This window comes from Macaca mulatta, chromosome 15 (assembly GCF_049350105.2).
Source record: "Macaca mulatta isolate MMU2019108-1 chromosome 15, T2T-MMU8v2.0, whole genome shotgun sequence".
Classification (NCBI taxonomy): Eukaryota; Metazoa; Chordata; class Mammalia; order Primates; family Cercopithecidae; genus Macaca; species Macaca mulatta.
In genome coordinates, this window is record NC_133420.1 from 14381713 (window position 1) to 14405537 (window position 23825).

General features: G+C 57.0%; 2 protein-coding genes across 12 annotated transcripts in view; both read right to left on the reverse strand.

The window, feature by feature from the left end:
* Nucleotides 1–529: 529 nt before the first annotated feature.
* CEL (carboxyl ester lipase) lies at nucleotides 530–12393 on the reverse strand. Of its 4 annotated transcripts, XM_077967368.1 has the most exons (14): nucleotides 10771–12393; nucleotides 10296–10630; nucleotides 7812–7962; nucleotides 7601–7723; nucleotides 7128–7325; nucleotides 5793–5923; nucleotides 5509–5616; nucleotides 5231–5348; nucleotides 3440–3626; nucleotides 3057–3260; nucleotides 1652–1849; nucleotides 1101–1339; nucleotides 936–1067; nucleotides 530–902 (listed from the first exon to the last, which is right to left on the reverse strand). In XM_077967368.1, the coding sequence occupies exons 2-14, from the start codon at nucleotides 10359–10361 to the stop codon at nucleotides 628–630; spliced, it is 2130 nt and encodes a 709-aa protein (XP_077823494.1). In that variant the 5' UTR covers nucleotides 10362–10630; nucleotides 10771–12393; the 3' UTR covers nucleotides 530–627. The 4 variants fall into 4 exon arrangements, with proteins under 4 accessions (XP_077823494.1, XP_077823495.1, XP_077823493.1 ...); XM_077967369.1 differs by lacking the exon at nucleotides 936–1067 and having other exon boundaries at nucleotides 530–935; XM_077967367.1 differs by having other exon boundaries at nucleotides 530–1067.
* GTF3C5 (general transcription factor IIIC subunit 5) overlaps nucleotides 12145–23825 on the reverse strand; it is a 28826-nt gene continuing 17145 nt past the window's right edge. For 2 of the 8 annotated variants that reach the window (XM_077967371.1, XM_001103027.5), the window contains exons 4-11: nucleotides 21799–21994; nucleotides 20603–20707; nucleotides 18854–18968; nucleotides 18313–18393; nucleotides 17995–18092; nucleotides 16695–16777; nucleotides 15571–15713; nucleotides 13977–14666 (exon numbers count right to left, since the gene is read on the reverse strand). In XM_077967371.1, coding sequence (XP_077823497.1) covers nucleotides 14500–14666; nucleotides 15571–15713; nucleotides 16695–16777; nucleotides 17995–18092; nucleotides 18313–18393; nucleotides 18854–18968; nucleotides 20603–20707; nucleotides 21799–21994 — 988 coding nt within the window. In that variant the 3' untranslated portion in view covers nucleotides 13977–14499. Of the gene's footprint in view, nucleotides 13045–13976; nucleotides 14667–15570; nucleotides 15714–16309; nucleotides 16778–17814; nucleotides 17836–17994; nucleotides 18093–18312; nucleotides 18394–18853; nucleotides 18969–20602; nucleotides 20708–21798; nucleotides 23479–23597; nucleotides 23751–23825 lie in introns of those variants that run through there. The other 6 variants (XM_077967370.1, XM_077967373.1, XR_013405353.1 and 3 more) reach the window with 6 other exon arrangements.

A 23825-nucleotide genomic window follows, 5' to 3' on the forward strand; every position in this document is an offset into this window, starting at 1 on the left:
GTATTTTTAGTAGAGATGGAGTTTCACCATGTTGGCCAGGCTAGTTTCGAACTCCTGACCTCAAGTGATCCTCCTGCCTCGGCCTCCCAAAGTGCTAGGAATACAGGCATGAGCCACTGTGCCCGGCCTCATACTTTATTTTTTTTTTATTGGTTAAAAAATATACTTATTTCCTGGCTCTGTCTCTTCCAAAGCCCTAGCGGTAAAGAAATCCCAGGAGCAAGCACCACCCCTGGTGACCAGATTGGGGTCTCTAAACAGCATGTTCACACTGACGAAGGAGTGCGCCCTGGGGAAATGGTTGGCCCGGGTCCATGGCAGAAAATGCCAGGGAGGGGCTGGAGTCTGCAGCATCATGGTGGCTGTAAGTAAAGAAGGTGCCCAAGAACCAAGGGTTGTGTCAAAGGACTACAGAGACCAACCTGAGGCCACCTCTGGCCAAAGACAGACGAGCTGGGCATGAAAAAGCAAGCCTGCAATTGACAGGCAGATCCCGCAGCTTAGCCTTGGGAGCAAAGAAAGACTCCAGACAGGGAAATGAGGTTTTATTCAGGAAGAGCTAAAGACAGGAGGGGAGCCCCTGGGGTCCCACCCTTGCGGCCTCTTAAGACTAAGGCTCATGGGATGCTAGAAACTAATGACTACAGGCATCTGAGCCCCCTTGGAGTCCTCTGTAGGGGGCACAGGGGCGGCCTCGGAGTCACCCGAGGGGTGTACAGGGGTGGCCTCAGAGTCCCCCGTGGGGGGCACGGGGGTGGCCTCAGAGTCACCCGTTGGGGGCACGGGGGTGGCCTCGGAGTCACCTGTGGGGGGCACGGGGGTGGCCTCAGAGTCACCTGTGGGTGGCACAGGAGTGGCCTCGGAGTCACCTGTAGGGGGCACGGGGGTGGCCTCAGAGTCACCTGTGGGTGGCACAGGAGTGGCCTCGGAGTCACCTGTAGGGGGCACGGGGGTGGCCTCGGAGTCACCTGTGGGTGGCACAGGGGTGGCCTCGGAGTCACCTGTAGGGGGCACGGGGGTGGCCTCGGAGTCACCTGTAGGGGGCACGGGGGTGGCCTCGGAGTCACCTGTGGGCGGCACGGGAGTGGCCTTGGAGTCACCTGTGGGCGGCACAGGGGTGGCCTCGGAGTCACCTGTGGGGGGCACGGGGGTGGCCTCCTGGTCGGTCACTGTGGGCAGCGCCACATAGGTGAGGGTCCAGTAGCGCAGGAAGTTGGTTCTCAGGCCCCGCTTCAGGGAGCTGCCATCCATCTTCTTGGTGATCTCCAGGTAGCTGCCGTTTTCCGAGGTGTAGGGTTCCCACTGTGTGGGCACAGCCGAGTGGCCCATGTTGGGGTCCCTGCAGAGTGAGAAGAGGCTGTCCAGGGGCTGGGGACTCCCAGGGGGCTGAAGGCCTGCTCTGCACCCGCACGCCTGAGCCATCCCCGTCCTCTGAGCTGTCCCTGGGCACCGTGGCCCCTCACCGCATACAGGACACAGGCTGTGCACGTGCGCGGGCTTGGGGCTCTGCCAGTAGCTCTTATCCTCATAAACACACATGGATTCCGATGCAGGGGAGGATAAGTGACTTGCCCAAAGTCCCTCCGCTGGCAAGTGAGGGAACAGGGCCTCGTGCTGCGGCCCTCCGCCCTGCTCTCAACCCAAGCCTTACCCTGTTTTGGCAAAGTTGGTCCAGTAGGCGATCATGGCCTTGGAGACTGTCCTGTCTTGGGGCCGGTAGCCGCTGGGGGTGGCGAAGGGCTTCCCGAAAACGTACTGGATGTCATCTGCATGGTCTGCCCCCATCCATTTGGGGTAGACGGGCATCCGAGAGGGATGGGAAAACAGGTAGCTGTAGGTCTTGGCACTCCTGGAGGGGAGAGACCACCCAAGTAGGCAGGGTGCTCACCGGGGACCGCCCAGCCCACAGACTGGCCCTGGAGGGAGGTCCCGGGCAGCGGGCAGGGAAGGGTCTGAGGGATTCACATGAAGAGATGGAGCTTCTCAGACCCAGGAGAGGGAAAGCTGAGAACCAAATTCATGGATTCATGGGTTCTGCCATTTCTGTTGAATTTATACTTCACCTCCACAAAACACTGTGAGGCAGCTTCCTTCTAGAATTCAGTATCAAGAAATATTTTGCTCTCCAAGTGCATGTGCATTCTTCAATTAGATTGGACAAGGTATAGGCCCTCAACTGTTTCCCTTTTTGCCTTCAGTGAAAAGAGGCTCACAGCTAAATGTATTGCTTAGTTGCTGCAAAGCTTTCATCCTAGACTTCTCGGTATCCTTTTATCTTCCTATCTTTTTCGTATTCCTAACTGATTTTTTATTTTTATTATTTATCTACTCATTTATTGGAGACACAGTCCCACCCTGTTGCCCCTGCTGGAGTGCAGTGGCGTAATCTCGGCTCACTGCAACCTCCACCTCCCTGGGTCAATCAATTCTCCTGCCTCAGCCTCCTGAGTAGCTGGGATTATAGGTGCGCACCACCACGCCTGGCTGATTTTTGTATTTTTAGTAGAGATGGGGTTTTGCCATGTTGGCCAGGCCGGTCTCCAACTCCTGACCTCAAGTGATCCTCCCACCTTGACCTCCCAAAGTGCTGGGATTACAGGCGTGAGCTACTGTGTCTGGCCTTATTTTGTATTATAATTGGCTATTATTACATGAAGATTTTTAATCTGGCTGTGGGCTGAAACTGTTTTGTAATTGGCAAAGTTGAGGCCCATAAGAGTCAGTGGATAGAAACCATTGTCCAGTGTCGTCTCAATGCACAGTGTGGGGGATGGAAGGTAGCTCAAGAACTCTCCAGTGGGAAGGACCATGGGGTGCAGGGCTGAGCAGGGCAGAGGATCGTGGGGTTCGTAAACCCCTATAGGCTGGGAGGGAAAAACAGGCCCTCAAGTCTTGCCAGGCCTCAGCAAAGTGGATGAGGCAGGCACAGGTGGGGACTCAAGCACCACTTTCCCAGTCAACCCAGACACCTGAGAGCCACTCACAGCGAGGCCTCGGCTGGCAGGTGCAGCAGCCCAGGAAGGCCCCCAGGAGCCACCCCCTGCCCAGATCCTCACTTGGCGTTGGCTCTGTGCTGGGCCAGGGCAATCTCGGTGGGCACCAGGAAGAGGATATCGGTCTCAAAGTCCACCACAGTCTTCTTCTTGTTCTCCTGGGATGGGTCCTGGGCCCAGGACTCAGTGTAGACATCAAAGGTAGTCTTGGCACCTCTGAGCCCCTTGGTCATTGTGAGCCCACTGACCAGCTTGTAGAAGTCCTCCCTGCGGGGACCAAGTAGGCACTGACACTCCCCCTGTGCATACCCACCCTGACCGGTGCTAACTTCCTCACTCCCAGTCCTCCACTCAGTGTCTTCCTTCTCCAGGCTGGCCCCCTCACCAGTGCCTTCCCGGCCGCCCTCCAGCACGGGTCGCCCCTGGGTCCTGTGTCCCCTGCTTACTCCGTGACTTCCTTGTTGTTCTTGTTGATGGCAGGCATGTCGATGCTGGCGAACAAGTGGCCGTCCATGTTGTTGATGCCTGCTATATAGTCGATGTCGGCGGCATTGGCGTACAGGTTGATGGGGTCATCGGGGATGAAGTCTCCATCAATGACAGGGATGAAGCCCAGATAGTACAGCATGGGGTCTGGGTGGGAGAGCCAGGAGGTTCTTGTACCTTCCAGTGTCCCCTGAGCCACCCCTTGCCTCTCAGGGCTGGAGTTGGCTATTTCCTCCCTTCTCTGATCTAAGGACACTTGGGGCCGGGTTGATTCTGCACCATCGGGGCATCCTGTGCCCTGTAGAATGTTTACAGCATCCCCGGCCTCAACCCACAAGGTGCCAGGAGCACCCCCTCCCCAGCCGTGACAATCACAAATGTCTCCAGGCCCTGCCACACATCCCCAGGCTGACAGCCCCTGTCTAGGGCCAGATCTGTCCTCTTCAGCGGCAGCCCCTCCCTCTCCTCTCTCTCTTTGCTGGGCCTGAATCAGGAAGGAGGAAACTTAGAAGCTGCTGAGGGAACTGATGGAGAAGGAGCTCCCTCTCTCAGGGCTGGGTTCCACTCCAATAGCCAAAAATGGTGTGAGGTCTGCATTGCCCTCCAGACCCCCGGACAGGCCCCTAGAGGACCCTGCGACTGCTGAGGCAGGCAGGGCCCGGCTGTCACTGGGCCCAGCACAGTGGGCTTTGCCTCCAGCAGGCCCGCGTGGCTTGCTTTGTTTGGGCGTGTCCAGCCTGTGCAGTTGAGCTCATGTCAGGTAAACATGCAGATGACTTGGCTTCATGGCACGTTGCCATAGAAGAATGTGCAAGGGAGAGCGTTAGCCTAGCAAGCTGGTGTGGCGGCCATGCACAGCTGTTTGTGGAAGGGGTCCCCAGGCCTTCGCGGGGTACAGAATAGTGGAGCTGGAAGCCCCAGTGCTGCAGTTCACTAAATGTTTGCTGAATGAATGAATGAATGAACGAACTGTCATCTAGCACAAAGGCTCTTGGTCTGGGGTCTATGGATCTCCCTAAAATTGTATGCAAATGACTGTATGCGAATGCATGAGGTGGGGGAGGGGCCCCAAATGTTCATCAGCTTCTCAAAGGGGGAGTCTGTAACTCATGGGAGATAAGAAGAAAGAAGGGGCCGAGCACGGTGGCTCACACCTGTAATCTCAGCACTTTGGGAGGCCAAGGCGGGTGGATCACGAGGTCAGGAGATCGAGACCATCCTGGCTAACATGGTGAAACCCTGTCTCTGCTAAAAATACAAAAATTGTTCGGCATGGTGGCTCACACCTGTAATCCCAGCACTTTGGGAGGCCAAGGCGGGCAGATCACGAGGTCCCAAGAGCGAGACCATCCTAGCTAACACGGTGAAACTCCATCCCTACTAAACATACAACAAAAAGAGCTGGGCATGGTGGCATGTGCCTGTAGTCCCAGCTACACGGGACGCTGAGTCAGGAGAATCACTTGAACCCAGGAGGCAGAGGTTGCAGTGAGCTGAGATCCTGACACTGCACTTCAGTCTGGGCAACAGTGAGACTCCATCTCAAAAAAAAAAAAAAAAAAAAAAAAAAAAAAAAACAATGGCTCCCCTTCTCCCTTACAGCTGGGGCCTTTGAGGGGAGTCACCAGTTTGATGGCAACAGGACCAGACCACAGCTCCGGCACCTTCTTCTCTTCCCCAGAGTACTTCCTGGCAGTACCCCCACAACCCCCACCTCGAGACCCCATGCGCCAACCCGAGCAGCTACTCACACTCCATGCCTGCCAGCGGCATCTTATAGGCCAGCGTCAGGGCTCGGGGGTCAGTAACCTTCAGACACTTGGCCATCCTGGCGGTATCGTCCACAGGGCAACCCACCTTCTCAGCCACCTGAGGGCAGGAGCAAGGCCGGCAGGTAGGTGAGGCCAGTGCTCAGGGCTCCGAACCATTGGAAGGCAAGGACAGGGTCCAAGACAAAGAATGGAAATGAGGACAGCCCCCACCTGGGTATCAATTCCACCCCCACGCTGCCCAGCCCTCCTCCGTTTACCTTTTTGGCCCAGAAGAGTGGGTTTTTCTGGATGACCCAGGGGCTCAGGGCCACGCCGCTCTGGCTGATGGCTCGCCGGATGAGGCCCTTGTTGTAGGGGGAGAGGGTCTACGACAGCCAGAGATCCTGTCACCAAGGCCGCTCCCCACTTCACCCACCCCAGGCTGGGCCGAGGACACCCCAGCACCACAGCCCCAGCTCCATGCTCCTCCTCCCACCTCCCCTTCCCGTTTGAGCTTCCTCCCAATCTGTGGGGCAGGCCCTCCCCACGGGGATCCCCAGACCTGCAGAGAGACACTGGCACCTCCAGCAGACTCCCCAAAGAGTGTGATGTTGTTGGGGTCCCCCCCGAAGGCCGCGATATTCCTCTTCACCCAAGCAATGGCCATGTGCTGATCCCGAAGGCCATAGTTACCTGCGGGCAGGGCAGGGGAGAGGGTGCAAGAGATCAGTGACCCAGGCCTGGCCTCCAGGAGGGGAGACCAGAGTGGGTGGGGCAGAAATGCCCTCAACAGACCTGGGGCCACGGCAGAGCCCCGGTTGGCAAATGGTGGGTACCTGAGAAGCTGGGTCGGGTGGGGTGCTGGAGGGGGTGGGTCCCCAGGAGGTTGTGTCAGTGGGGTGCTAGAGGGGGTAGTGTTTGTGGGGAGCAGGATGGTCAGGCCCATGCACCTCTCCTGCCCCTGCCCTAGTCCCTCTTGTCTGTGTCCTGCCACTTCTGTGTCCACAGCTGTCTCTGCCTCAAGGTGTCGTTTTCTCTCACTCGGCTCTGCTCTACGGGTTTCTCTCTCAGCTTCAGCCTGTTTGTCTGTCTGTCCCACAGCCTCTTTTATGTTTGAGATGGGGCCTCATTCTGTCGCCCAGTGGCACGACCACGGTTCACTGCAGCCCGCAATCCCTGGGCTCAAGCGATCTTTCCGCCTCTGCTTCCCAGGTAGCTGAGACCAGAGGCATGCGCTACCATGCCCGGCTAATTTGTTTTTTTTTTTTTGGTTTTTTTTTTTTTTTTGAGATGGGGTTTTGCTCTTGTTACCCAGGCTGGAGTGCAGTGGCGCGATCTCAGATCACGGCAACCTCCACCTCCTGAGTTCAAGCTATTCTCCTGTCTCAGCCTCCCGAGTAGCTGGGATTACAGACAAGTGCCACCACACCCGGATAATTCTGTATTTTTAGTAGAGAAGAGGTTTCTCCATGTTAGTCAGGCTGGTTTCGAACACCCGACCTCATGTGATCCGCCCACCTTGGGCTCCCAACGTGCTGGGATTAGAGGATTGAGCCACTGCGCCTGGTCCCCAGCTAATTTTTTATATTTTTTGTAGAGATGGGGGTCTCCCTGTGATTACCAGGCTGGTCCTGAACTTCTGTGCGCAAGTGATCCACCTGTGTCAGCCTCCTAATGTGTTGGGATTATAGGCATGAGCCACCTCTCCTGGCCTCCGCAGCATCTTTAATTTTGCTATGGCTGCTGAGGGCCTCCTGCTTCTCGTGATTCTACTCCAGCTTCTGGGTCTTTCTGTGGATGGCTACTGGTTGTTTGGGGTGAGGGGCACTGAGGAGAATCTCCCTGCTGGACTCAGCAAGCTGGCCGCCCCACCTCAGGGCCGAAGAGGCCCACGCACCTGGCAGGTTGGCGTCCCCAGTGCTGAGGAACCCAAGGGGGCCGACACGGTAGTTGAAGGTGACCACGATGACGTTTCCGCGTGTGGCAATCTCCTCGCCGTCATACAAGTAGTTGCTGAGGAAGTTGGCCCCGTGGCCGGACCCCATGAGGAAGGCGCCTCCATAGATCCAGATCATAACGGGCAGGTCCCGGGAGACTGAGATGGGGAAGTGGCTGGTGACCCCAGACGCCCTGCCTAGCCCTCTCCCCAGCTGGTCCCCCGTCCCTGTGCAGCAGGTGCCTGGGGCCGAGACAGGGAGGCCCTCCAAGGCATGGCCCTGCCCCAGGCTGGGGGACTGGCACGGGCGCTCCCCTCTCCCCTCTGCGGGATTGCATGGCAGTTCAGCTTTGCAGCCCCAGACTCAAGCCAGGAGCAGATCCGCGGCTCTGGCTGCATGGGAACTTCCCTTGGGGAGCAGGGGGCAGGCAGACCTTGCTTCCTGTCCTGGGGCACCCAGATGTTGAGGTACAGGCAGTCTTCATCCCCGTAGGTGCTGTCCTGGGTGATGGTGGCCTGCAGGCATCTCTTCTTGAAGGACTTGGCCTTCAGGGTCCCTGCGGGTGGCAGGAGGAGTTGGCATGAGGAAGGCAGTCGCCCTCACCAGCCCCACCGCAGGGCCAGTCTGGCACCACCCACTCCCACCTTGCCAGCCGGGGTGTGGCTGGGGGTTCTCCAGGGCCTTGGTGGGAGCCGCGAAGGGGATGCCCTTGAAGATGTCCACAGAGTCGCCCAGGAGGCCGAGCTTCTTATTGACGCCTTCCACGAACCCACCTTCCGTGTACACGGGGCCCAGCTGGGAGGGAGACACGGGCAGGGTCAGGCAGGCTCAGGCCCCATCGGCCTGAATCCAGAGCGGGCAAGGCAAGCCAACACTGGGTGCCCAGAGGCAAAGACAGCTTCGAAGCAGGACAGCTCTGCCCAGGAGACGCAGACAGCACCCTCTGCCCCGCACTGCTCAGGGCTTGAGGATTCCTCTTCCCCTCCTTATCCCTGGGGGTGTCCTGCTCCCAGAATCATAGAGGAAACCGGTTCGACCAGTGTTCCCACTAGGGAAGCCTGCCAAGAGGTGCGATGGAGGTTTGGGTTCAGGCTGTGGCCGCCCAGCTTTGACTCCGATCCTGTTTCCCCACGCCCATGTGGAGGATGAGCAACAGGCAGGAGCTCAGGCAGGAGCGTACCCAATGCTCAGTGTACCCGGGATGTTTCACACCAACCTTCCTCCTTCCTGAGGGGTGGGGTCTGCATTTCCCTCCTCCTGTCTCCCTGCACAGGGCCTAGCTGGCTGGGCACAAAGTCGATGTCCCCATACCCAAGTCCCCACAGCTCCTGTGCCCCCTGCTGGTAAAGAACCCCCCCCCCAGGGACCCCCCCACCCCCCACCACGCTTCCCTGTGCCATGAGAACTGCCTCTGTGCACCAAACTGTCCATCCCCACGAGGGTCCTGGAGGTTGGTGCTCATCCACCCTCTGTCCCTGAGGGAACGGAGACTGGGCAGCTTTTGGGCTTGAAGTCACCCTGTTGAGAGGCAACTGTCTGCCCCAGAGCCACTTCCTGTCCATCTTGGGCAGCAGCTCCTCCTGCCTATGGTGCATGCTGGCAGCCGGTGGTTGCTTGCTGGCTCTCACCTGTGCCAGGCTCCAGGTGGGGAAGGGCAGGGTGGCCCTACACCCTCAGGTCCAGCTAGGGTCCCAGCAGCCCTCTGAAGTCTAGGCTGATGGGCCCCTGCCACACCGGGGTGGGAGAGTGGGGCGGTTGGAACGGGAGGGAAGGAGCCAGAAGCAACACTTGCAGACATCATGGGCAACCCCTGCGAGGCATCCGTGTCTCCTCGTGTCAGCTCCCCCCAGCCCCGCCCCACCTCTGGGAGGCGGTGTAGAGAAGTCACCTGGCAGAAGTGTCCCTGTGCAATTGAGACTGGCCTGAGGGCCTCAGGGTGGGGGAATGGGGAGGGGTCGTGCTGACCTGCCGAAGGCCTCTCAGCACCCCAAGAAGAGCTCGCCCAAGAAGAGGTTGACCTCTCCTTTGAGTGAGGAGCCCAGGATCACTGCCCAAACCTCCAGGTCCCAGGGCCAGAGAGTGTGGAGAGCAGGCAGTGGGGGTGGAGAGAGGAGACCCCAGGGCCTGAGAGAGCAGGCACGAGAACAGCGTGGTAGGCATCTGGGGTCCCCTGTGTGAGTCCTGCTGGGGGCAGGGACTGGGCCGGGCGCTGACAGGTTTCTGTGGCTTCCCCCTCACAGGCAGAGAGGGCGGATTTTATGGATGCTCGAGAGAGCTCCTGCCTGCCGGCTCTCCCTCTGAAGGGACCCGGACCCGGTGTGGAATAGCCCAGCTCTCAGGTTCCTGCTCAGGAGTAGGAGGTAGCAGCTGTGCGATGCTGGGCTGCCTGCCTGCCTCTCTCTGCCCCGACTGCCTGCTCTCCACACTCCCTGCCCCTGGCCTGCTTCCCCTTCTGTAAAACGGCAACAGTGTCCATCAGAGAGCTTGGTAGGTGGGATCACCAGGCTGAGCAAATGCAAATTCAAGAGGCCCAATGACATTTGCATTTCAGGTAAACAGCGAATTGTTTTTTTAGTATGTTTCATTTTTTTCTTTTTCTTTTATACTTTTGAGACAGAGTCTTGCTCCATCACCCAGGCTGGAGTGCAGTGGCGTGATCTCAGCTCACTGCAACCTCCACCTCCCAGCTTGAAGCAATTCTCTTGCCTCAGCCTCCCAAGTAGCTGGCATTACAGGCACCCACCACCATGCGCAACTAACATTTTTATTTTTAGTAGAGATAGGGTTTCACCATGTTGGCCAGGCTGGTCTCCAACTCCTGACCTCAAGTGATCCACCCACCGGGGCCTCCCAAAGTGCTGGGTTTACAGGCGTGAGCCACTGCGCCCGGCCCATGTGTGTTTCAAATATTGCATGTGACATACCCAGCAGTTCTTGGCAGTTTATCGGAAATTCAAATGGAACTGGGCATCCTTCATTTTACCTGGCCCCTGTCCCCACAGAAATGAGGGTGAGTGCCCGGGAACTGCCCTGGGGCTGTGCTGGGCTCTCTTTCTCAGCCTGGCCCGAAGTTTCCAGATGTGAGTGAGGGGAGGAGAGCAGGACCTGCCCCTCTGCTGAGCTCTTACCTTCGCGGCACTGGCCACTGCCCAGCAGCAGGCGAGGCCCAAGACAACCAGTTGCAGGCGCCCCATGGTGTGCGTCAGCCTCTGGGTGGCCCTCCCGCTGGGCCTCGGGTATTTATGGAGCCGGAGCCAAGGTCACATGCCTGTTCATGAGGTCACAGACACCCCCTCCCCTCCACCCCTTCTGGTGCAGGGAGATCCAGTTTTCCCAAAACCCACGGTGCACCTGTGCAGGTTACTGCTTACCTGGGAGCAGAAGCAGGTGGCAAGGGGGGTGGCGGGGCCGGGCAGGGTGCACAGCGCTCTGCCTTCTGGTTTGTTCACAGGGCTTAGTGTCACTGTCAGAGAAAAGGGCATACTTTGTCTCCATGCACTGCCTGTCCCCTAGGTCCCCAAAGGAGCTTCACAGGGGACCAAGCACGTGAATTCTGGGGCAGAGAGGGCGGCATACTGCGGGCCCCCAACTCATGGGACTGACCTTATCTGTACGAGCTTTTCCTGGGGCCTGCGGACCGGGCAGTCCAAGCTGGGTGTGGGTCCCAGAGCAGCACAAGGCAGTCCCACTCAAGGGTGGGGAGATGTTACCATCCAGCCTGATGTGTCCTGGGAGGAAGGACTAGAGGCTCAGGGGAACATGGTGTGGGTGGGAGGGTTAGGGGGGCATCTAGCCCAACCTTGAGGGCTTCCCTGAGGAAAGAAAGGGCCCAGTCAAGGCCCCCAGGCACACCCAGGCAGAGTGACAGAAGGGGAGGGAAAGAGGCCAGCAGGAGGGAAGGGATAAGGTCGTGTGAGGTCGTGGAGGAGGAGGAGGCCACTCGCATTTTCTGTGAACACCTGTTACTCCCAGTGCCAGGAAAGGCTATGACAAGTGAAAGAACACCATGAACAAAGTCTTCTGATCGGGCCTTTAAGCTCAGCCAGTGTGAGGTCACCCTCACCGAGACACTCAGTGGCAGCTCCAGTCACCACACAGCACTCTGCGGTGATGGGGACAGGGTGGGGGCAGCCAGAGCCTGCCCAGCCAACAGCCCCCCAGGAGACTTGGAGCCTGTGATTCCCACACCAACCACACCCCTGCTCTGCCATCCCTGCGGCTGGTGCCTGGTACCAAGTGGACCTGCAGAGCCACATCTGTCCCTCTGTCTGTCAACCACAGCAGGTACCCAGCAATTCAGGAGGCCTAGTGGGCGAGGGAGGCTGGGGAAAGGCCAGGAGGCAGGGAGGAGGAGTCGGCCACAGAGAATAGGGGGCCTGCAGGCAGCTGGGGTGCCCCAGAACAAATGCAGGCCACAGAGAATAAGGGGCCTGCAGGTGGCTGGGGCACCCCAGAACAAATGCATTTGCCTCAGGCCTTTGCCCCATTACTCTAGTTCTGAGAACCTGCTCTACATAAAGGAGGTGATTCTGAACTGGGAGACAGGCTCTTTGTGCTCCAGGATATTCACTGCAGTGTTACTTACAGAGGCTAAGGAGGAAAGGGGAGGGCAGAGGGCAGGCAGCAGGGAGAGGAAGGAGGTGGGGGAGAGGGCAGGGGCAGGGGAGAGGGAAAGGAAGGCCCCACTTTTTATATATATACATTTTTAGAGCGGCTTTAGGTTCACAGCAAAATTAGAGGAAGCTTACAAAAACTTCCCGTATGTCCTCGCCCCACCCCAGTCTCCCCCATTATCAACAGCCCCCACCAGGGGGTACAGCTGTTCCGCTGGATGAACCCACACTGACATGTCATTATCACCTGAGTCCACAGATTTTGGGTTTTTTTTTTTTTCTTTTTGAGACAGGGCCTCACTCTGTCACCAGGCAGTGCAGTGGCACAATCACAGCTCACTGCAGTCTTGAACTCCTGGGCTCAAGGGATCCTCCTGCTTTAGATTGTCAAGTAGCTGGGATTACAGGCGCACGCCATCACACCTGGCCAATTTTTGTATTTTTAGTAGAGACAGGGTTTCGCCATGTTGTCCAGGCTGGTCTTGAACTCCCGAGCTCAAGTGATCTGCCTGCCTCAGCCTCCCAAAGTGCTGGGATTCCAGTCACGAGCCACCGTGCCTAGTCTCATACTTTTTTTTTTTTTTAATTGGCAAAAAACAAAACAAAAAAAAACTTATTTCCTGGCTCTCCCTTCCAAAGTCCTAGCAGTAAAGAAATCCCAAGAGCAAGCACCACCCCTGGTGACCACATTGGGGTCTCTAAACATCATAGTCACACCGAGGAAGGAGTGCGCCCCGGGGGGATGGTTGGGCCGGTCCGCAGCAGGAAATGCCAGGGAGGGGCTGGAGTCTGCAACATCATGGTGGCTACAAGTAAGGAAGGTGCCCAAGACCCAAGGGTTGTGTCAAAAGACTACAGAAGCCAATCTGAGGCCGACTCCGGGCAGACAGACAAGCTGGACATGAAAAAGCAAGCCTGCAATGGACAGATCTGAGTTCACCAGGCAGCCCAGGAAACACAGTCTCCGCCCCTTCCTGCCCTGTCACTGGCCTTTGCCAGGGCACTAACTCATTGTTCTGAAGACTGTTAGAGGTGAACACAGGCATTTTCCCTCCTTTTCTGTCCGAGTAGTATTTCAGGGTAATCAAATAGACAATGAGGAAGATTCCTTTATAGAATTCCAGCTACTAAATACAGGGGGAACAATATAGTTCAAAAAATCACCATTTTGCACTCTTAAGGAAGCAGTACAGGCAATGATCAACAGCTGTTCAAAAGCCATTAAATACGCTGGAGGTGGTGGCTCACACCTGTAATCCCAGCACTTTGGAAGGCTGAGGCGGGGGGATGCCTTGAGTCCAGGAGTTTGAGACCAGCCTGGACAACATTAGTGAGACCTCATCGCTACAAAAAATTCAAAAATTATCTGGACATGGTGGTACACAACCTGTAGTTCCAGCTACTCGGGAGGCTGAGGTGGAAGGATCACCTGAGCCCAGGAGGTTGAGGCTGCAGTGAGCCCTGATTGCATCACTGTATTCCAACCTGGGCAACAGAGCAAGACCATCTCAAAAAAAAAAAAAAAACCACAGAAACCCAAAAACCATTAGATAAAAGACCAACGCATCAGCCTGACACCTAAACCTGCTGGTCAATCCTAGTGTCAACAAAGGGGCCCAGCAGACATCCTGTGCACGCAGACCGATGCAGCTGAGGAAGAGACCTTGAACCTGAATGGGGCTGAACCTCCACCAGTCCCCAGGAAATACAGGGGAGAGAAGCAGGTTCAGCACTACACAGAGGCAACCAGTCGATCCTGAACGGGGCCGTTCTCTAGGACAAATGACTTTATTTCTTCAACAAATACTCGGCACGCACACAGGCTGGGAGGGAGTGCTGCTGCTGCACTCGGGGAGACACAAGTGCCTCGGCCAAGGGCAACACGGGGAGCAGGGTCAGGCAGGCAGGCTCGGTGGGCTCAGGACCCACGAGTTTCACACTGGGAAGCCATGGGACAGCAGGGCCCATTTCCCATGACTTTGTCCAGAAGGTATTCATTTAGAGAAGAACTGAGCCCAGGCCTGGAGTCCTCCCAGCTGTCCTCACCCAACCCGACCACACGTGAGGGGCACAGGCCAGCACTGCCAGCATGAGGTCACTGAATGAAGGAATAAAGTAAGGGACAAAGGGAGCCCAAGCCCCAAGGCAGCAAGAGACTCCCCTGCAGCTCCAACATTCACACTGAGAAACCAAGACTTCTCGGGACACTGGTTTAATAAGGACAATTCCAGAGGGGCCTGGCTGTGGGCAAAGCTGTGTCAAACGGTTGGGATCCAGAGCCAAGGGCACTTCTTGCCACCTGAGACCATGGGCCAGGCTCCCCACACTATCTCCACCGCCATAGTCATGAGAGCCAAGTGAGACTGGCCTGTGGCCTGGGGCCCCGCAGCTGCCCAGCTCCACCTCTGGCATTTACTGGTCTCATCCTGAGAGGCATTGGGTGCCCACTCACTGGCTGGATGCTGGGCTGGTTCATGGGTGGTGGAGCCAGGGCATACCCTTTGGGGATGTCCCTAAGCCCTCAGGACAAGAGGCAGCACCAAGCAGCACGTCATAGCCAGTGCTTGGGTCAGCTGCACCCTCTGCTGGGACTCCAGCTCTCCTCAGAGGGCCTCCTAGGGCCATTCCGGGCACTGGGGGTGGCAATGGGGAGCCCTGGCTGCCTCATTAGACTGGACACCAGTCTGGCCGGGTCAGGAAGGCCCAGCCTTGGGCCCTGTCACACGTAGTCCAGAATCTCTGTCTCCATCTCGTTCTCACTGCCGTCGGATGGCTTGAAGTCCTCCTCCTCCTCTTCCTCCTCCTCATCCTCCTCCTCGTCTTCCCCAGACTCGTACGTCAGCTGCCCTTTCCCGCCGTCAGCCTTGGCTGAGCTGGAAAAGAGAGCTGGGGCCGGAGGAGACGAGGCCATGGGTGTCCCATGCAGGCTGCTGGGTGGCCCCAGAAAGGCCACCAGGCTCTGGGGAGCCTGTTTACTAATAAGGGTCCGAGCTTGAGCTCTGAAGAAGCTGGTGGGTAAGTATGGGGTGGAGATCCCCCGGGAAGGTGTAGTTTAACGGGCACCCAGGGGAATACTGCAGCAGGGGAGCCACGAGCAGCTTCAAGGGCCCAGGGACCCTCAAGAGTGAACACGCCATTTTCTCTGGGAAAGGGTCCACACTCTTGATTAGATTCCCAAAGGGGGCTGAATCTGGATTCCAAGCAAGACTAAGAACCCCTGCTTCAGTCAGATCTGTGTGGCATGGCTGGGTCCAGGATGCCCCATCCCCCAGCCTGGGAGGAGTCCCCTGAGAGAGGAGGCGTCTTATGACTCTCCCCAGCCTTGTCAGATCCACTGCCTGGCAGGTGCTGCCCCCTTCACTTCCCCTGCAGCTGGCCCTCGCTCCTGCCAGGGTTGCCTGGTTCCAGGAAGGGGCTGGGCTCCGTAGAACAGGAAGAAGACAGAGGCAGAGCCTGCACTCGCAGGGCTGAAAGACGTGGGCTGGTGTGAGGGCGTCAGGTGGAGGCCCCAGTGGCAGTGCCGGGCTGCTGCACCCGTCCCCTCTGGGCTTCCCTCCTGCCCCAGACCCCAGCGCCGAGGGCCTTGGCTCAGGAAGCCTCTGTGGGCAGCTAGGGTGATGCCGGCTCCTGGGCTGGGCTCTGGCTCACAATGCCCCCCTCCCACCAGGGCCAGGGGCAAGATGATGCCACCTAGGTGCCATTTCTCAGGAATGGGTCCCCTTAGGGAGACCTCTGTCTCCAAGGGGATCCCCAGGCATCCTGGGCCCCCTTTACCCCAAGCGGCTCTCACCAGGCCTCTTGGAGCGGATGGTCTGCCGGATCATGAGGGACATGGTGTCCCTGAGCTCATCGCTGGTCTTGGGGAGGCACCACCCATCCCGTTCGGTGCAGGAATTCTCAGCCCCGTCATTGCGGTGAATGATCTTCTGCAACCTGGGGGTGGGGAGAGGGGTGGGACATAAAGTCCCAGGGTGGGTCTCTGCTAAGAGATGCCGGTGTTGGCTTTTACCGGAGGCAGAGCTGTACTGAGAAAGGCAGCCCCGTGAGTGAAGTCTACAGAGAGGAACTGGAAACACGAGCTGTGTGCTCCCAGCTGGGGCCCGAAACCTGTGTGCTCCCCGGACCCCCTCACACACGTGAAGCTGGCCGTGTACCCCTGCACGTGCTTCTGGTGACCCATGGCTTTCAACAGATTTCAAGATGTATTTGACGTGTTCCCATCTCCATCTCCTCCCATCCCAGTGCCCTTTCCCTGCAATTCTTTTTTTTTTTTTTTTTTTTGAGACAGAGTCTCGCTCTGTCACCCAGGCTGGAGTGCAGTGGTGCCATCTCGGCTCACTGCAAGCTCCGCCTCCCGGGTTCACGCCATTCTCCTGCCTCAGCCTCCCACATAGCTGGGACTATAAGCGCCCGCCACCACACCTGGCTAATTTTTTGTATTTTTAGTAGAGACGGGGTTTCACCCTGTTAGCCAGGGTGGTCTCGATCTCCTGGCCTCGTGATCTGCCTGCCTCAGCCTCCCAAAGTGCTGGGATTCCAGGTGTGAGCCACCGCGCCCGGCCCCCTGCAATTCTTTAAACATCACTGAGAACAAGTCGATAAAAGGTTTCTGGGGTCTGATGGGTCCTGGGATTGAGAACCACTCGTGGGGCCTTCATGTGGACAGTGGAAGACGGGCAAGGACATAACAGCAAGAACTGTCTCTGCCCAGTTTGGAGCCGAGGCTTTCTACAGGGCACTGCCTCTGCGAGGACCGCCAGCACGCCAGGGCTCTCAGCAGCACCAAACTCCCAGACAGGCGAGTGTTCTTGCGGGAGATGACGGCCGACATGAAGTGGAAGAGCTGCAGAGAGCACTTTGGTCCCTGGGTCCCACGGGTCCCCCTCAGTGTCTCAGGGCCCCTCCCATACGTACTCTTCCACATTCAAGTCGCATAACTGGTAGAACATCTGCCGATAGGGTGGCAGGGCCCCTTCCCGGAAGATGTAGACGGAGTCCTGGTGAAAAAGGGGGAGAGAGACAGGGAAGGTTAGCCGGAGCCCTGGGAGGCTGCCAGTGTTAGACACTCCATGTAGGCTTCCATGGGGTCTCTCCAGGGAGCTGACTGGTCACCAGCACCAGGTTGGCAGACAGGCTGGAAGGCCAGGGAGCAGCTGGGGAAAAAACAAGGTCTAACTCCTCGGGATGCTCTAGGAGAGGCAGAGGAGCACCCAGGCCCTTCCGGGGCCACTGGAAACGGCGAGCCCGCCTGTGCAGCAGGCCATGGCGCCCACGGCATGGGGCCAGCACTAGCCTTGTGCTGGGCTCTGCTCTCTGTGCCTTCCTGCACTCTGACCTTATCCCTCACCCACTGCTGCTAATTTGTCACCCTATGTCCCCCTATGGGCTGCCCTGACATCTCTTCTGGGGAAAGCAGGGCTTAGTGAGTGTTTACTCTCTCCTTTCCGTACCCAGCCATGTAGTTCTAGAGGTAAGGATAATGGCCTCCTAGGAGAGACCTCGAGGAGGCAGGCCACACACGGGCTGATCGCCCCTCACTGGGAAGACAGCAAAGATCTCAAAAACCTGGGGAGCAGGCAGGGGCCCCCGGACACGGGGAAAGCAAGTCCCTCACATCACCCGTCTCTGCTGCACTCATCTCTGCCACCTGCTCCCTCGGCAGGTGATTCCACCGTGCAGGATGACCCCTTCTCAGCCTCCCCCAGGACTGTGGAGCGGCTTGCGGGAGCCTGAATGTGGGAACAGCTCTGGAAACTGCCAGCCCCCGCCAGGCAATCACACTGACAGAAAACGTGAGCCGGTGAGGCTCCTGCCACAGCTGCGGCCCACATGGCCAGCTCTGGCTCTGTCCTCCTGCGTGTGCCCAATTCCGATCATTCCAGGAGTGGTCATGTGGCTCAGTGGGGGCCCAGGCTCCCAAAGGGCTCGAGAAGGACAGCCACATGCAGCTCAGAAGGACAGCACCAGGCTTCCCTGTCTTTTTGCCAGATATCCCCAACACACACAGCCCTGGGGCTTTGCACCGAGTTCTTGCCTTCAGTGTCTGAAGGCTGTCCTAAAAGCAGGCAAGGTGCCGAGGCCCTGGTGGGCAGAGCTGCCCTAACCACACCCCTCCAGCCCACCTACAGGGTGCCCAGTCCCGAGAGGGAGGTCCTCCCCTCTATTCCTGGCCTCCCCTGGGAGCCACTCTCTCCTGGGGCTCAGGAGCACCCACCTTGAGCTTGTACTTGCTGGAGGCTGGTTTCCGAGCACCACTTGTCCCCGATGGGCCCAGGCCCTGCTTCAGGTCATGCATGGTGACAAGCTGGCTGGCTGCGTGGGGACAACAGCAGTGCTTGGCATGTGCAGGGTGCGGAGGAGGTCTCTCTCCCAACCACGCCCTGCCCTCCTGCCTGCCCACACCCTCCTAGGGGAGGAATGACCGGCAGAGCCCTGGAGTGACCCCCAGGAACCACCTCCCCATCTGGGTCCAGGTGCCCCGATTTCCTTAGCAAATCACTCATGACCCACAAAAGGCACCTGGCACACTTACGTGTCTTCTTGACGGTGATGGGGAGGCTGTAGTTGTAGGTGCTGCGCTTTGCTTTGACTGGCAAGTCGCTGGGGGCGTAACCTGCAGGCGAGGGCAAGCATGTCAGGAGGGTGGGCACAGGGCCGGTCGGCACACAGCACTGGCTTCACACTGGAGATGGGACTTGGGTCCATGGGGCCAGCTCCTGAGAGGGCAACTCCAGGCTGCCAAGCATGCCACTGCAGTCACCAACGCATCCCAGCACTTCCCAGGCGGGGTGGACACGGATGCTCTCCCAAGTGCCTGGCCTGCGTCACAGGACCATAGGGCACATGGGGTCACTCGATGAGGGACTGTGGTTCAGAAACGGGGCGGTCAGCGGTGGGGCCAGCACAGAACTGGGACTTTCGTTTCCACGCCATTCTGCATCCAAGAGTCTCAGCAAGGGGGGCAAAAGGTTTTTATATTCTCTCCAAATGAAAATGTTCTTACTACCAAAGAGAATGCTAGAAACTGAAAGACAGAGAGAAAGGCAGGAAGCAAAGCTTTCAGGAGTTTTTACCGTGTTTCATTCCACAGCGGATTCGGAAATCGAGGACTTGGTAAATCTTGGCATCGGGGTTTTTTCGGGGGTCATACCCAAATCGAATCCATAGGCTGCGCCAGGGGCCTGTTATCTGGAGACAGAGAAGGTGGAATAATGTGAGGCGAGGTGAAGGCCCAGGTCCCTGGGTGGGGCAGAGCCTACACCGAGGAAGAAGAGCTCAGGAGCTGGGGACAAGGCTCTGGATGCCCAGGCCTGCTCTGCCACGTGCAGGCCCTGTCACCTTGGTGAGGGCACGTGGCCTTTCCAAACCTTGGTCTTCCTGTCAGATGGAGGGAACAGGAGCACCCTTTCCTGTGGGTTCTTTTATTTGTTTTTCCAAGAGAGGGTCTCACTCTGTTGCCCAGGCTGAGTGCTGTGGCACAATCACGGCTCACTGCAGCCTCAATCTCCTGGGCTCAAGCCATCCGCCTACCTTAGCCTCCCAAGTAGCTGGGACTATAGGCATGAGCCACCACATCCAGCTAATTTTTAATTTTTTTGTAGAGATGGGGTCTCACTATGTTGCCCAGGCTGGTCTTGAACTCCTGGATGCAAGCAATTCTCCCGCTTCAGCCTCTCAAAGTACTGGGATTCTGGCCTCCGACGGTTTTGGAGAGGATTAAATGAGATAGCACCATGGAGCCTTTATCATGGTTCCTGGCACATATTAAGTGCCCCGTGTTACTACTGGCCTAATCGATGAGATGTCTTCTGTCCCCAAACGGAGCTTTTGAATGGCTTATGTCTAAAAAGCCAGTGCCAGCCAGGCGTGGTGGCTCCCGCCTATAATCCCAGTACTTTGGAAAGCTGAGGCAGGTGGATCACTTGAGGTTAGGAGTTCGAGACCAGCCTGACCAACATGGCGAAAACCCGTCTCTACTAAAAATGCAAAAAAAGAAAATCAGCTGGGCGTGGTGCCCCTGTACTCCCGGCTACTTGGGAGGCTGAGGCAGGAAAATCACTTGAATCCCAGAAGCGGAGGTTGCAGTGCAGAGATCACACCGCTGCACTCCAGCCTGGGGGACAGAGTGAGACTCCATCTCAAAATAAATAAATAAATAAATAAATAAATAAACAAAACAAACAAATAAACAGAATAAAATAAAATAAAATAAAAATAAGATAAAATAAAATGCCAGTGCCAAGCAGCACAGGTGATGTGCCTGAGCTGAGAGTCCGGCACGGCAGGAGGAATGAGTCTTTTCTGTGCCCTACTGCCTGTTGCAGACCCTCATGGTCATGTCTTACGCCACCTCCCCTAATGCTCTGTGAGGCCTCACGGTGGGGAAGATCCCTTTCCCACCAGCATCTTTGGGAACCTCAGTAATGACATCCATCTTTACATGCCTGTAGATCAGAGACGGATCTGCCTCCCACTGAACCCCACTCAACACAGGTGGAGGACGACACGGGGCCGCTGTGGTCAGGGGCTGGGTTCTGCAGCCCAACAGGCGTGGAGAGCGTCCTGGACTCAGCGAGCTGAAACTTTTCCAGCTGGCTTTAATAAGCTGTCTTAGGGATGCTAGGATTGGGGGACCAGGACAGAGGGGAAGGAAGGATGGAGGTGCCAGGACGGGGGAGATGCCAGGATGGGGGTGGGGCAGGAAGGACGGGGAGCCAGGATAGGGGGTTGTCTGCTCTTACTGTGGCTCTAAGACATCACAGCAGGGACCAGGGACCATATGGCTGGGAACCAAGGCAGGTGGGCAGGCAGCTGACACTTACCATGTAATAGGCTATGAAAGGAAGCAAGACCTTGAGCTTGTCTGGGTGGACGCTGATGTTGGCCTTGACAGCATTCCGAGACCAGATGGGACGGATGTCAAACAGCTGGGGAGGCCAAGGGCAGACAATGAGAGGAGCACCAGCAGCTTCCACCCTTCTGTCCTGAACTCCCCAACATGGGCTGGGCCCCAGGGGCCCCTCCAGAGAGGAGCTGATGGAGGACAGGGGCTGGACACACAGGGCGTGGCCCTAGGACCCGCTGCACTCACTCTCTCACCCCGTCCCTCAGAAGCCTGGGCTGCACGCCCACCTGTGCCAAGTGCAGTTGTGGGGCTGGGGCCCTGAAATGACCACAAGAGACATGGTCACTGTCCTCATACAGCCCACAGCACAGCAGGGAGCAGGGCTCGGGGTGGGGGATGTGCTAGAGTCCCAGGGTCCCCATGCTGCCCCTATCTACAGAACAGGTGCCTGAGGTGGGACATCGTCAGAGGTAAAGGGGACAGCCTGGCCTGGGGAGGACTGCAAAGGTCAGCGTGGCTGGAGTGTAGAGGGCCAGGGGACCGGGGCAGCGGGCCTCACAAGCCAGTTCAGGTCAGGAATGTGGGCTGTGCCTGGAGGGCAATAAGGAGCCACGGACAGTGTGCCCCAGTGACTGCTGGAAATCAACAAGATATCCACGTGGTCTCCCACAGGCACACTGTGTAAGGGAAGAGCCGGGCTCCAGGTGGCAGTGGCCTCACTATGAACCTGATGCTCATGCCAGGGGGGATGCAGGCCTCCACGGCACCTGCAAGCCCAGGGAAGGCGGGCTGCCTGGCAGCACAGCTCCAGATCTAACGGTAAGAAAGTGCTGGGCCTGGCACACTAGGTGCCCCAGTGGGTTTGCTGCAATGAGTGAATGGATGAATAAGAGCTCAGTGGATCCCAGAGCTCCACATGGAGGTCACAACTGAACAATGCACACATATTTTTCTTAAGAACTCTAAGAAGCATTTTCACCCTTGGGAATGTCAAACTTATACCGATACGGCCTTTAGACATAACATCTGAAGGTGAGAAGTTCCCATGCACTAAGGAATGGGGAAAGGTCGATGCAGCCAACCCCACAGCCAGGAACAGGGAGCAGCTGGGTAAACACGGGAGGCCAACACAGAGGCTGGAGCCCCCGGGGCCGGGCGCAGTGCAGGACTTGCCTTCCTCAGCTCCTCCTCTACCTTCCGGTCCACGGGGTTAGTGCAGACTCTCCTCCACGTCTGGGCTGCAGCCTCCAGCGGCTGCTTAGGCACCTCCTCATCCTCAAAGTTGACAAAGATGGCATTGTGGGGGCGCCGGGCCCTGCTCAGGCCAATCAGGTTCTCGCCGGAGATTGGGGGATTGTTGTAGCCTTCCCTGGGGGCAGAGAGTACAGGTGAGAACAGGAGCACCAAGGCCATCCCAGGTACCCACCGGACCAGACCAGGCAGGGAGCCCAGAAGCCTAGCAAGGCCCACAGCCACCGTGTGCCTCTCCCTGGACGTCTGTGCTGGGAAAGGACCCCAGAACTGGCTGCTAAAGGAACCTGTATTCACAGAGGAAGAGATGCGGCCACAACTGCCTATGACAACTCAGAGAAGCTCCGGGGCCGGCAGCTCTCAAGCTGGGGAAAGCCCAAAAGGTCCTAGAGGTTGGAGTGCAGGAAAGGGCACCTGTCATGGGGCTGGTAGCCCCACAAGTGCACTGAGTCAGGTGCAGCACTGTCCAACTAGTGAAAAACTGGACAGAGTCTAATGTCCAGCAGCTGGCAATGGTGAAATCACTCAAAGCACAGCTGCATGAAAGAACACGATCTACTGTCAAAACAGGGACAAGAGCTGCACTCACTGACATCTGCTTACACGCGATTCACTTATTTAATGCTCAAAACTAATCATACAGAGAAAGGACCATTTTCTAATACAGCAGCGGAAACCACAGGGACTGGGAAACTTGCCCAGAGACAGAGCTCCTGGGAAGGAGCTGGGACTCCCATCCAGGAGCCTGGCTGCAAAGGTCCCATCACACACCTGTCCTGCCACCCAATACAGCATGACTCTTTGGCTCACAAGCATCTCGACCACATGTAGGTGAATGAACAAAGGACTTCACCAAATGGCATTGTCATAAAACACAGGGGTTAAAGCCAAGGGTTCCATTTGTCCCAACACATAGAATGTCCAACACCAAGAGGGAACCCCAATGTCAACTACGGACATGGGGTGACGATGTGTCAGCGTAGGTGGATCCACTTTAACAAGTGCCCCACTCTACTGAGACATTGATGATGGGGGAGGCTGTGTGTGGGGGCAGCTAGGTGGCATATGAGAAATTGCTGTGCCTTCTTATTTTGCTGAGTCTAAAATTGCTCTAAAGAAATAAAGTCTTAAAACACACACACACACGTACAAAGCAGAGATTCTAGAACTATCTCTGTGTGCTGGCACAGAACACCTTTAGGTAGACATTTCTCAAAATATTTGTAGTGGTTACCTCTTTAAGGTTGGACACCAAACTTACACAAGAGCAGGCAGAGGCCGGTGTCAAGAAACCCCATGAGCCCACTATCAGTTTCAACAATGATCACCACGTGGTCAATTGCATTTCATCTGAACCTCCACCCAACCCACCATTTTGAAGTACATTTTAAAGTAGGTCCTGGACATCATAGAATCCATTTGGGTGATTACTACCTTTTAAATTTGTTTCCATTTTACCTTAGTTTTCTACATGAGTACATATCATCTGCACACTTACAAAGAGTAATAGTAACTTTCACATTGTGAAACAAACCTAGAAAGACGGGATAAAGTCTGGGCCTTCTAGGCCGGGCGCGGTGGCTCAAGCCTGTAATCCCAGCACTTTGGGAGGCCGAGACGGGCGGATCACGAGGTCAGGAGATCGAGACCATCCTGGCTAACACGGTGAAACCCCGTCTCTACTAAAAATACAAGAAAATTAGCCGGGCGAGGTGGCGGGCGCCTGTAGTCCCAGCTACTCGGGAGGCTGAGGCAGGAGAATGGCGTGAACCCGGGGAGGCGGAGCTTGCAGTGAGCCGAGATCGCGCCACTGCACTCCAGCCTGGGGCACAGAGCAAGACTCCGTCTCAAAAAAAAAAAAAAAAAAAAAAAGTCTGGGCCTTCTTTTTAAAATGGCTGCGTTAGAAACCGCACGGAACAGGTCAGCACTATCCTGTTTTCAAAGATGC

What these genes read in the sequence shown, in the direction of transcription:
- CEL (XM_015116461.3), bottom strand. Translation starts at nt 10,361, where the DNA reads ATGGGGCGCCTGCAACTGGTTGTCTTGGGCCTCGCCTGCTGCTGGGCA. An exon ending in TGGGGACGCCAACCTGCCAG is followed by an intron (nt 5,924 to 7,127) that starts GTGCGTGGGCCT and finishes CCCTGCCCGCAG; the next exon opens with GTAACTATGGCCTTCGGGAT. An exon ending in GCCGCTGGCAGGCATGGAGT is followed by an intron (nt 3,627 to 5,230) that starts GTGAGTAGCTGC and finishes TCTCCCACCCAG; the next exon opens with ACCCCATGCTGTACTATCTG.